The sequence below is a fragment of the Plectropomus leopardus genome, chromosome 5, assembly GCF_008729295.1.
Source record: "Plectropomus leopardus isolate mb chromosome 5, YSFRI_Pleo_2.0, whole genome shotgun sequence".
Lineage (NCBI taxonomy): Eukaryota > Metazoa > Chordata > Actinopteri > Perciformes > Serranidae > Plectropomus > Plectropomus leopardus.
The window spans coordinates 11,139,614-11,151,733 of record NC_056467.1 but is presented as its reverse complement, the minus strand read 5'-3'; the positions used below and the strand labels follow the sequence as shown (position 1 = coordinate 11,151,733).

The 12,120-nt window shown below is 40.7% G+C and overlaps 2 protein-coding genes across 2 annotated transcripts in view; one reads left to right on the top strand and one right to left on the bottom strand.

Moving 5' to 3' along the window:
* Window positions 1-12,120, top strand: part of veph1 (ventricular zone expressed PH domain-containing 1) — a 76,965-nt gene that overhangs the window by 9,753 nt on the left and 55,092 nt on the right. The window lies entirely within an intron of this gene.
* Window positions 2,837-10,503, bottom strand: ptx3a (pentraxin 3, long a). The gene is made up of 4 exons (XM_042487368.1): window positions 10,183-10,503; window positions 7,389-7,548; window positions 6,431-6,870; window positions 2,837-4,835 (listed from the first exon to the last, which is right to left on the bottom strand). Exons 1-4 carry the CDS (start codon window positions 10,322-10,324, stop codon window positions 4,177-4,179), a joined length of 1,401 nt encoding a protein of 466 aa, XP_042343302.1. The 5' UTR covers window positions 10,325-10,503; the 3' UTR covers window positions 2,837-4,176.

Genomic DNA, 12,120 nt, shown 5'->3' with positions numbered 1-12,120 from the left:
TTCAGCACTGCATACAGCACCTTTGACAAAATGTAAAGTAAAGAGATTCCAGTATGTTTAGGTGAGATTTTAAGAGTTTTTAGCATATTTTCCTGATTATTGGGATAGTGTCGTGAATAGCAATTTTTTTTGGTCAGGATAACAGTGACAAATTCTCATATCGTCTCATGCCTTTAAACACATATCAAATTCCTGATTGGCAGCAGCTCAGGGGAGCCTGACCTTGTTTGTGAACTTAGAGAGAAACAGAAATTTTAAAAAAAGAACAGACGCAAGGGGTTAAAGAGGAGGAAAAGATGGGAGAGATAGAAAGTTAAATGCAAATACACACTTGAGCTTCCAGTGGCTGTGATCCAGCTGAACAGGTCATGAACTGATGGTGGGTCTTAATAGGGCTGGAATATAACCCCCCCCTCTACACACGCACACACACACACACACACACACACACACACACACACACACACACACACACACACGAATGGAGAGAGGATGAAAGTGAACGAGGCTTGCTCGGGGGCTTTATTAAAGTGAGTTCAGATTTATGTTTCCTCGGGCAGTTTTTAATGCAGCCGAGGCAGTTTCAAATTTTTACCCCCTACTGCAACCCGCTGCTGAGACACATCCACTATATCCTGAACATTTCTACCTCACGTTGCCTCTTTAACAAGCCTCTACTTCTCTCCTCCCCTCTGAAACCCCAACATAAACACAACACAACATAAACACAAGAATACAAACACATGCCAAGCTGTGCACACACACACACACACACACGTAGTTTGTAGAAGCAATAACAGATGACCTGTCTTTTTTCCCAGCAGCCCCTCTGTTCAGGAAGTGAGCTGATGTAATGGGGTTCGATGATGTTGATGATGGGGATGTGATGAGTTGGTTACACGAGCTAGCAGGATGGATAGCCTGTGCATGTGCTTGTGTTTATACTGTAAGGTCGTTATCGAAGCCTGAGTTCACCACATGCAGATTTTCACCACTTTTATCAGTTTCTTTGGGTTCTTTACGAGGCTGTGTGTTGGATATATTTTTTACATTGTTGTCATATATCTGTCAGTTCAGTGTATAGCAAGTTTTATGGGGATGTGACGCGTGTTTACTAGTTACAGGAAGCCAGCGGCAGGATACAGGTTTTATAGCCTGCTACACTAAACTACAACAGAACTCACTCATTATCAGATGCTTCACAAACACACACACACACACACACACACACACACACACACACAGACACAGACAAACATACATATAGAAACATATGGCATTGCTTTGGCCCCATCAGGAGTTTAGAGAAAAAGAGTTCCTTCTTTCTTCAAGTAAAACCTGATCTTAAGGTAACACTAAAGCTTGGAATGTGTCATCTGTCAAAGTTTTATGTCTTTTCTCGCTCCCCTGCTGCGAAACATGTGTACTTACTGTACTCTGGCTTGTAAGGTTAAAGGAAGGTGGAGTGAGGAAAGTCTGTGCTGGATGGTAGTCGGCGTCTCAGGCGATGTTTCCATTGCGTAACAGGTCACAGTTACAGAAACAGTTGGAGACTGTGCAGAAGTTGTAGCTGTTTCATCTCACTAATGGGCACGTAACAGAGATGTGCCACAGTAAACTGTAAGCATATGTGAGCAGCACAAAAACATTTTATTTGTCTGCAGTTGCAGATGGATTTTCAGTGTTTTTTTTTCAGATTATTTTAAATTGAAGGAGATAATATGTTTTATGACAGGATCACTTGGGCATCTGTTTTGAATTTATAGTGTATGTTCTGTATATCTGTGGGATTCAAACATTGCACATGTGCTTTTGAGAGTATGGATTTCTCCTGTTACAGATACTATATACTAATATACTGAACTTATACCCCCCACACACATAAAAATACAAAAGCACAAAATACAACAAAGAATTCTTTCTCAATACTAGGTGGTAATGTGACAGGGGGAATCTCATGGAGAAAAGCTATTATATTTCCCTCTACATCAGCGATACTCAACTTGCTTTGCTTGGGGACCACTTTCAGAGAACACTTCCCCAGAGGTCGTGAGCCAGTCGCAGCAGCACCTCTGTTTGGCAATTTAGGGGATCCCGCCTTAGTTCTTTTTTTTTTTTTTTTAAAGAAAAGCCCAATTTTGTGCTTTTTATGCACTCTTGCACTGTAATTACTTTCAAAGTATGAGTGAATCAATAGCTTTGCAATTATGGTGTCTATTATGACCTGCAAATTTCAGATGGAGGGCAGAAGGTAATGAATCCATAAACTGCATCTAAAAGAGGAACATGACAACATAAAAGGTTTGGATGAGCCTGCAGACAGCACTTATCATCAGAAAATTGAAACTCTTGTAAGGTTTAGAAAATGGTTGGTGGGCCACCCAGCATCCGATCAAGAGCTGATTGTGTTGATCGAATGCATTTCTATACCTCATGTAATGCATTTTGACTTTACTCTTTTGTTAGAAGATGCTTTACAGATAAAAATCCTTAGCTTTGCAAGCTTTAAATGAACAGATAATGTTATTGTATGTGTCATTAATTAAACTCATTGTATTCTTGCTGTGAGCTTTATAAATGGAAGGATTCATTTAAATGTTAACCTTCATATATTTTTGATACAATGGCAGATGCATTGTCAGTGTCGAACATTTAAGCAATATATAGGTGCAGTTATATTTTTGCAGTATGACTCTTTCTTCAACTAACATTGAAGTGCCTTATGGTAGCTCCTCCAATTTAATCTGTTAGAGTGAACCTGTAAGCCATATGCAGACTTCATTGTCCAATATGGTCTTTATAAGATTTCGAAATGACATAAAAAATAACACTGACATGCAGGGAATATACTAAGACTTGAAATGTTTATTCATACCTCACTCACCATTCATCCAGTCATGTTATGCAAAATAGATTTATGTACAATATACATTCAGTTTCACCTTTTCAAAAGAGCAACAAAAGCAATTTACAGTATAATACAAGGCAACTTAGTTCAGAGAAGATTAGATTGTGTAAACATTGTCCTCAGTTTCTTTTATCAAAGAAAAAAAATGTAAATCTCACACTGCAAATATAACAGCTTTACGTATCAAAAAAGAAGACACATATATTACCCTAAAATTAAATGACAACAAAAAAACTAACAAAGCATAACTCAAATTATGAAACTCATATGAATGTAAACATTTTGATGAGTACTATTTGAAAATGCAAGTTCTTAAAATGCTTGAAAAGCTTTCACAAATTCAGGAAAAATATGCAAATGAAATAACATATTGCTAAAACTGTTAAGTTTTGAAGCTCTTGAGTTGCTGGTTGTCCATGCTTGAGATGAAAGCAAGTACAGCAGTTTTCAGTCACACAGATATTTTGTACATCAGAAGTTGTGCTCTCCATTACAACACATTACAAACATGTTAGTATGTTATCTTTGCTATTAATTGCAATTGGAAAAGATAACAGTCAATCTCCAACTTCTAATAATTGTACCTGAAATACAGCAAATGTAGTAGTGTAAAAAGTATTTTATAATGTTATTGTTTAAAAGCTGTTTGCATTGATAATTGTTTAACTGCACTTGCCATTTCTGCAGAAATCTAGTTCGAAAGAGAGAAAATACATCATTGCTCTCAAAACTGCATCACTACAGTTACAAGATAATCTCATGTAATTGTCTGTGACCTTTTGTTTTCCTCTCCTCTGCGGCTGTCGGCTGATTACTCTGTTTACTGGCTCAGAACTCGTTCACTTTAACAATAGACACTTTGTTGTTCTTGCAGTCTAATTGAGTCTTTGGTAAATGCAGCACTTTTCCGGCTGCAGTACAAGTTTTCTATGCTGAATGTACATCTGTCTCTGTGTGCGTGTGTGCGTGTGTTTTATGGCCTCAGTTTAACAGGTTATGTTACAAACATAAATTTTCTCACAGTATTGGCTTTCTCTCATTTAAAGTTCATTGCAGCATTTGGGTTCATGATAGTAACGATGGAGATGAAGGAAAAAACAGTCATGATAATAATGTAATAATTAAAACATTTAACTACTGGGAACAAAGATGATAAAAGCAGTTGTAAGTTGCTCTCTTCAGTTTCGACATGGAAGCTTTTCACAATACTGCTGATATTCACAATAATGGTGATGATGTGAATTTCCACCACGATGAGTGCGAATCTATTAGTTGATGAACTGAGCACCACCATGTGGCACCATCTCCGTTACTCCCCAAGCCACCATGTTCCCCCTCTTCTCACAGCCCTGACCTTCCTGCAAAGCCAGCTGGGAAATCTCCTCCTCTGACAGCACCCTGTCCCACATGTTCACTCCAGTCATCTTCCCTGCAAACGCCATCTTAGGATCGAACCCTTCCTCAAACCCTGCCATGTTGCTGCTTGGAGACTGAGGGCAGCAGCCGTTCCTCTCTTGCCCCAGCTGGAGTGAGCCTCCATCGGGTAAGACGTGTCCCTCTGCCACTCCGGGTGTGGACGCCACCTTTTTCCCACCTGCCCACAGGGACGCCAGCCCCTGCTCAGATGACCAAGCCCCGCACAAGTGGATCCACTCTGATGTGCCTCCTGGATTCACCACACCCCGTGCCTCCACCAGGTGAGCCTCTCCTCCGATGGTGAAGAGCGCAGAGGTGTGACCGAGCAGCAGCTGGATCTCATATGGGTTGCGGCGGGTGCCATAGGAGAACAGCACGGTTTTGTTGGAGACAGCGGTCGGCTTCACCCACATGCAGACAGTGAAGGAGGAAACGGAGAGAGGGACGCCTGGAATGACAGAGGTGTAGATTCGACGGGAACGCATAGGGAAGAGCAGCGCCATCTCGCAACCTAAAAAGGAAGAACACACGATAATGTTCAATGTCAATAAATAAGAAGGGTCATTTCATATGCAGTGCATATGGTTTATGAGGTCATAAATCATGGGAAGATTCTTCCTATCCCATAAACGAACTTTTGGGCCATAAAAAAAAACAGAGAGAAACTGCATGGAGGTATTTATTTGAATCCTTTTGAGCAAGGCTTTTCTGGGCAATTTATTCTCCATCACATGTGTGTAAATGTATGTTGTGTTGAGGAGCTCTGTTGGAGGTATTGAAGTATTGAGTACGTGTGTCTTTGTGTGTGTGCACAAATGCTACACACACTGAATTCATGATGTAGAGAGGTCTTGCTTTTCAGCCCAATCGGCTTCTTTTCTTTTGTGTTTTTCACCACTGTCCTTTGAGTTTTCTCTTTATCATTTTTCATCTCCATTTCTCTCTCTAGATCCCAATTATTGATGTTACGTTTGTCTCAGGTTTCTGCCACTCAAAAAATGATGGCGAAAAAAACATTTTGAACATGCTGAGTGTGTGTGTGTGTGTGTGTGTGTGTGTGTGTATATTCATGATGGCTTCCATCTGGTTCTGCTTTCCCAGGGTGCTTTGGTGTGGTTTTTTGTGGCGACCGGCTAACGATTACACCTCCCTCTGCTCTGTATGTAGGCCAGATTTATATTTCGGGACTGTAAAAGTGTGTGTGTATGTGTGTGTGTGAGCATGCGTTGGATGAGTAATATAGCACATCCTGTTTTTACAGGTGTTATTTCATTAATTCAAGGAAATGTAAGTCATATCACTGACTTTGTGAGACTAAAGTCAGTCCAAGTTTATGTACTCACACTTACTCATTTAATCTCTAAGTTACATGTTTTTAAGCAGAGTTTAATTCAAGGATGGACAGTAAACCCCAGTAGTAGCACTGTTAATGGAAACCATATGCTGTGGTGTCTTGAATCTGGGAATAATTTGTGTTCACTGTCAGCCCAACAGGAGTTCTGTATTATCCTTATCTTTTCATGCCTGTATTGGCTCCTACAGTATTGTTATCTTTAAACATCTAAAAGTCTCTTAAGATATCTGTCAGTGGAAATAGCTCTTGGCAGAGTTTAGATTGACGGATGAAGACCCACTCTGCCTGAGCTGCAAGTTTGACCCAGAGTATTTTTTCTTGTGTGATGACTCAAAAAATGTGTATATAATAAATGTTAAACAAGCAGAAATAAGAAGCAGTAAGTGAGCATTGTACGACTGACCCCGTACCTGTCCACTAAACCCTCTTGTCTGTGTTTGACTTGACTGTATGGACTCAGACTGATGTTAATAAGTGAAGGAAAAGGATAGGTTGCTACTTGAGGATGACAACACGCCTGGAGACATTCAGTATAAGTGGAAAAGGTATTTGGGACAAATACAAGCTACATGTTGTTGGATGTTCAAAAGCAAGGCCCAACAGGGAGGGGGGTCTCATTCTTTTACTTGAAGCTTGACCTGAATGTGTCAGTGGTTGTTTTGGTGGTGAAACTGAAGACAAATACAAAGAAAACAGGAAACAACAGGTAAAGACAGACAAATATACTGCAGATGGGATAATGGATATCTCACCTGCGGGTAGGTATCTTTGCCTCGATGACCTCAGCACCTCCCCCAGTTCCACCCTTGTCTGTTGAAGCGCAACCAGCACTCCATCTAAAGCCACCACTTGTGATGTGACCTCTTGCTCCCGGAGCCCTGCCCCTCCGCTGCCTGAAAGCTGGGATTCTGTCTTTGCATTCAACCCCATCCCAGATCCTGGACTGCTGAAGCAGCTGTTCTCCAGCTTGGTGAATCGGGAAGCTTGTGTTCGTGCTGCAGAGAGGAGCTGCTGCAGCATCGCCTCCAGGTGATTTGAATTCCCGACAGAATTCCCAGCAGCGGCAGAAGTCTGATCTTTGGCTCTCAGGCGCTCCAGAGTTTCTCTGAGGCGAGCCTCCAGCTGCAGGGCCATCCTCCTTCCTGCTGTCTCCACTGCAACCCCACAGGAACCACCGTACTGGGCTACAAACCTGACCAAAAGGACAAATGTAAAAGATTTAAACCATTCCAACTGAAGAGCTTCAGTCCTCACCAGCCATATTGCACTAGAATTTGGCCTGAAACCAATCTTTATTCCCAATTCACTTGTGAAACCATTGATATTTAAAGGAACTGGTTTTAAGTCGTAATTTGTTATGGAGATCTCTATAATGGTAACGTGAATGTATTTGTATTTATGAGTGATTGTTTAAGAAGAAAATCGATACATTATTTAATAATGAAAAAATCATTAGCCACGGCCCTAATACTAAGTACCTGCATGGCTCAAGCATAGCAGTACTTGTAGAACCTGTTTACACTTGGTTTTAATATGTGTCTTTGGGTCATCATATTACAGGCGAACAGTCAATACAGATCGCAGTTCACACCTGTGTCTATCTTGCGTTTCCAAAGTGTCAGCTGACTAGTTGCGTTCAGAATACTGTCAATGTCGTGTAATTTTTATGACCGTAACTACACAAAGCCCTGGTCCTTATGTTCAACCAACCTGAGCATTTCTCCGCGCAGTGACCCCATCTCAACCTTGATGATGTCATCTGCATACTGAAGCAGCATGTTCTCCCTCATCTGACTGTTCTCCAACATGGAGAACATTTTGTCCCATTTGGTCAGGTCCGGAGAACTGCAGGGGGCTGGACTCGGTGTGGCTGGATAGATAGATGGATGGATGATTAAAACATAAAGTTAGGATTGCCAACAGACGATTAAGTAATTGGGGTTTCTGCAGAATGTAGAGGAGGATTTCGTCTAACAAAGAGCAGTATTCTGACACTGGGCCCCCCTCAGACACAGCTTAGACAACTGCACTCCCCTAACATTTTAATGTCAAATATACCCATGACTGTATAGACAACTATCACTGAATTGATTTGATGCTGAAAAATACCTTTAAAACATGATGATTCTTCATCTTCCCTCTCCCATGCCCCCCTGTGGATGGGGATAGGTAACATTTCTACTTAAAAATTCCAGGATTTAAATCCCTCAAGCACTCTGTCATCATGTTCATATTGTGCTCTTAAAAAATGACAGCAATGGAGAAGTGACGTCATTGTGGAGTTATTGTGAGTTATTTACCAGATACTATGGCAGGTGTTGCTTCAGAGAGAGCTAGCGGGAGATATATTTAAATTTTATCAGATGTGCCGAGCTGAACATACTATGATTTCTCTAGTTTTGACAGCAACTTTGGGACCATCATTGTAAGAAGAAAGATGGAAAAGGGAAAAGTCTGCTGGAAGGGCAAACCACTGTTGTATAATTTAGCCCTATTTAATCACAAAGATAGTGGAAATTGATAGTTGAAGAAGAGGTAAAATGAGAAGCTCAAGTGGTGACCAAACAGGAAGTGAGGTTTTCAGGGGAGGGATAAGAGGAAAGACAGGACAATTGACTCATAAACCACTTTGCTTTTCCGTCAACATCATCTGGCTCCCTGCTTGAAAGAGGAGGAAGAAGGAAGGAAAAGGAAAGTTTCTTATTACGCTGACAAGGAAAGGAAAGGGCAGCTGAGAGTAGACTGAGAGACGTAAAGCAAAGCCAGGCGACTAAGAATATGTGTCACATGTTGTTCTGATTAACATTTGAGCCACTCAAACTCAAACTGTTTAAAACCTGCAGACATATTCTAGAGGGGCACTATCACAAGAGTGCGGGATTTATTTTGGCTGCCCGTCCCCAAGGTTCAAAGTAAATTGGACAGAAGGTTCATGCACTCTGTGCAGGTCTGTCAGAGGTTTATAGTGGATTTTGATGGATCTGGGGGTAAGTAGAGTGTAAAATGACCTTAGACATTAGCTCTGAGCCTTTTGGTACTTTTGACCTCCTGAGTTTGAAGGCTTATGTAATCAATCCTACCATTTATGCCCTGTTTATAATTGATTACTGCTCAATTTTCTTAGAGAGATTACCAAAAAATCAGCCGTTCTTTCATGGATGAATCACATGTAATTGTGTGACTTAACTCTTTAAGACACTATTGCAGGAATAAATCTACTGTATATTTAAATGTACATTCAACAAATGAAGTAGAATTAAAACCTGTACCCTCCTTTTGCCATCAATATGGGTTTACTTAGCTACATGTTTTAGCCTGTCATTCATTTTAAAATGAACTGTGTCGTGACCTCTCTCACATTGCCCTCATTAATTTAAATTCCAACCACAGATTCAGAGGCATGAGCAGGTCAAACGCAATGATCTGTGTCTTCCTACAGGCCTTTCCTTCCTCTCACACCTGCATACAAACTATCTTTAACACACGTGACTTTTTCTTACCAGTCCAGAAAGCCCATTATGAAATATTGTGTTTCTTGCTTCCACCTTTTCTTGATTTGGCAGGCAGTAGCGATTTTTTTTCTTTAGTGTCTTAATTCATGCGCTCGTATATTACTATTCTCAGTCATTTGTCCAAGCCACTTTCATTTTCCCCTTCAATCAGGTGTAATCACATTGCAGCCCGTGCCCAGAGCAAAGTTTCCTGCCTGTTAACTGCTCTTGCTGCAATTATACCTCCTGCCAGGTTTAAAACAACAAACAAATACAAAATGCATTGCACATGCACACACACTCACGTTTTCCCTTTCATGTACGCACATGTAACACATTCTTTTCTCTCACAAACAGGGATGCTTTCCAAAACAGCTGAGAGAAGAGTTTCAAAATTATAGTGTTTCTGCAATTTGGTGGCCAGTCATTCATGCTGTAATATGTGTCCGTCCCGGTCGGCTGCTGAAAAAGCCCTCTAGTTTCTTGGCTCAGCATATTCTTTGATGCTGCTTGTCTCATACGCAAACTCTGTCCCTGCCTACAGACTGTGTACCCTATGTGCTGTGATGCTTGTTTTATCTTTCTATAAGCTGCATTTTAAGCAACTCCAGCTGGCTTTTTTTTTCTCTTTTTCTGCAACATGTGAAGTGGCAATAGTATAACTGAACCCCCATCTCTCAGTTTGTCTTCTCTCCATCATCCAATTTTAACATTTTTTATTGTTGTACTTCTTAAATCATATTGACTTTTCGGCACTTTCTGTCACTTTTAAAGCTCTGCTTGTACAGTTTATTTGATTCCTAGGGCATCATTTTTAGTCTAAGAAGCATGTCCAATGTTGCTTCTGTAGTGAGTATTAACAGAGACTGATCATCACCTCTCACACAACCTCATACATTAATCCGCAAATCAAATACAGGGAATCAATTTCACGCTCCAGAATTGAATTAAATTTCAGCCTCGTCCATCTGAGAATCTTTATCCAGTACATGCACACACCGTTAAACACTTACGTTCTGTTGTATCTCCATCTGGGATTTCATTGTAGTAACTTGTGTCAGCGTAGTTGACCTCAATATCATCCTCATAGGCGAGAACCAGTAACACGCAGGCCGACAGTACACACACGGCCTGGGGGAGCCTCCACCGGGACATGCTGCTGCTGCTGCTGACCGAGTTTGTTAGAGAGTGAGAATGAATGAGGCCGACTGAGTGTGTCCACTAAGTTTCAGGGCTACCTGCTGGTCTGTGTGTCTCTGTATGTGTGTGTTCAGATTGGCTGTGAGGCTCTCAGTGTGTCTCACTTTCTACAGTGCTACAGGTCCACCACTCTCTTTTTCAACCCCTCACTCTCTCAAACAGTATTTGTCCCTCCTCCCCATAATGACTCCCCACCTCTCCTTCTCCTCTCTCTCTCTCTCTTTCCCTCTCTCTCTCTCTTTCCCTCTCTCTCCCTCATTCTTTCTCATTAAATGCTGAGCAATCCTTTGGCAGGAAGCCCGGCAGTGTAGAGTACTTCAACCAGAGAGAGGGGCTGCTTGCTATACACACTCTCTCTCTCTCTCACACACACACACACACGTTCATATTACTATACATCGCTTAGGAGAACTTTTCATTTATTAACTATTTATCTACAAACTTGATGTGCAGAACATAACCTGCGATGCTGCATACTTACTCTTAAAGGATACATTTGGTTTATTACAACTTGGGTCAAGTGAACACAAAAATGTTGAGATCTGGGAACACGGTGACATCCAGAAACACAAACATTCATATGATCAAACAGGTTGTAATCAGATCATCATTTTAGCCCGACTATTGGAGCCACTTTTCTTTTCAGGTAAACCCAAAGTGAGTGCATCCGAAATATTAGTTATCCCTCACTACACAAGAAAACTTTGTGTTCGTTCACAACTGTGGCTAGTCAAAGTTGCACCAGGACACCTGCAAAATGTGATTTAAAATGTGTTTACAGTTTGAATAATTCTTCTATCATTTGACTTTAAGCTCTCCTCCAAATTAGTTTAGCTAATTTGAGTTTCTGATCGTTGTGATCACAAGATTGTTTGTAATTCTTGCCCCATGTGACTTTTTAACAGTGTTGTCACCAAATTTACAACATGCAAGTTGTGATAATCTAGGCTACATGAGAACATTACATTGTGTGTTAATTTGGGAAGTTTTACCGATCAAAGTAAATACCCCTAACCCACGCATGAGGATGTGAGAGGCTGAATGATCTTTTTTTTTTAGCATGCAACGCTTCCTCCATCCTCTTGCAAGCAATGCTTTAAAAATACTTTTTTTGAAATGGACCCCAGATCTCAACTTTTTTTTAATGACTATAATATCATCATCATCAAAAAAAAAAAAACAAAAACAAAAAAAACAATAGCCTCCAAATAAAAAAATAAGATCTGACTGCAAATGAACTGGAATAAATTCTTCAACACAAAAACTAATTGTTATATCAACTAGAAACCCAAGCTCTTACTCCAATTTGTCTATGATCCATATTCTTTCCCATCTTTATCTTTGACAAAGGAATAACATATGGGCATAGTTCCCCTTCAAACCCTCTTATTACACAAAATTACAGTCATACACTTGAGGATTATTCTTTGAGAAAATTAGGAAATGTTTTAAAATTTATCTAAATTTCCGTCCTTGTGAAAACATGCGGCTCTCACAAGTGAAGAAATGTAAAAGTGTCGCTCCAGCCTGTGAGTGAGGCGGTGAGTAATGCATCGTTGGAGGTAGCCTGTATGTCGTAATCAGATATAACTGCAGCCCCTGCGACTCACAGAGAGAAAGAGAGAGAGGGGAAAATGGAAGGGGGAGGAAAGAGCGAGCAAAAGCTTTCCTGATTTTTGCCCCATGCAGAGACAGCGTGTGTGTATGCATGTGTGTATGTGTGGGTGTTTTAGGGGAAGTTTGAATGGAAC

Coding starts and splice junctions, on each gene's coding strand:
- ptx3a (XM_042487368.1), bottom strand. CDS start 10,324: ATGTCCCGGTGGAGGCTCCCCCAGGCCGTGTGTGTACTGTCGGCCTGC. Junction 7,549..10,182: donor AGATGGAGATACAACAGAAC/GTAAGTGTTTAA, acceptor CTATCTATCCAG/CCACACCGAGTCCAGCCCCC. Junction 6,871..7,388: donor CTGCGCGGAGAAATGCTCAG/GTTGGTTGAACA, acceptor CCTTTTGGTCAG/GTTTGTAGCCCAGTACGGTG.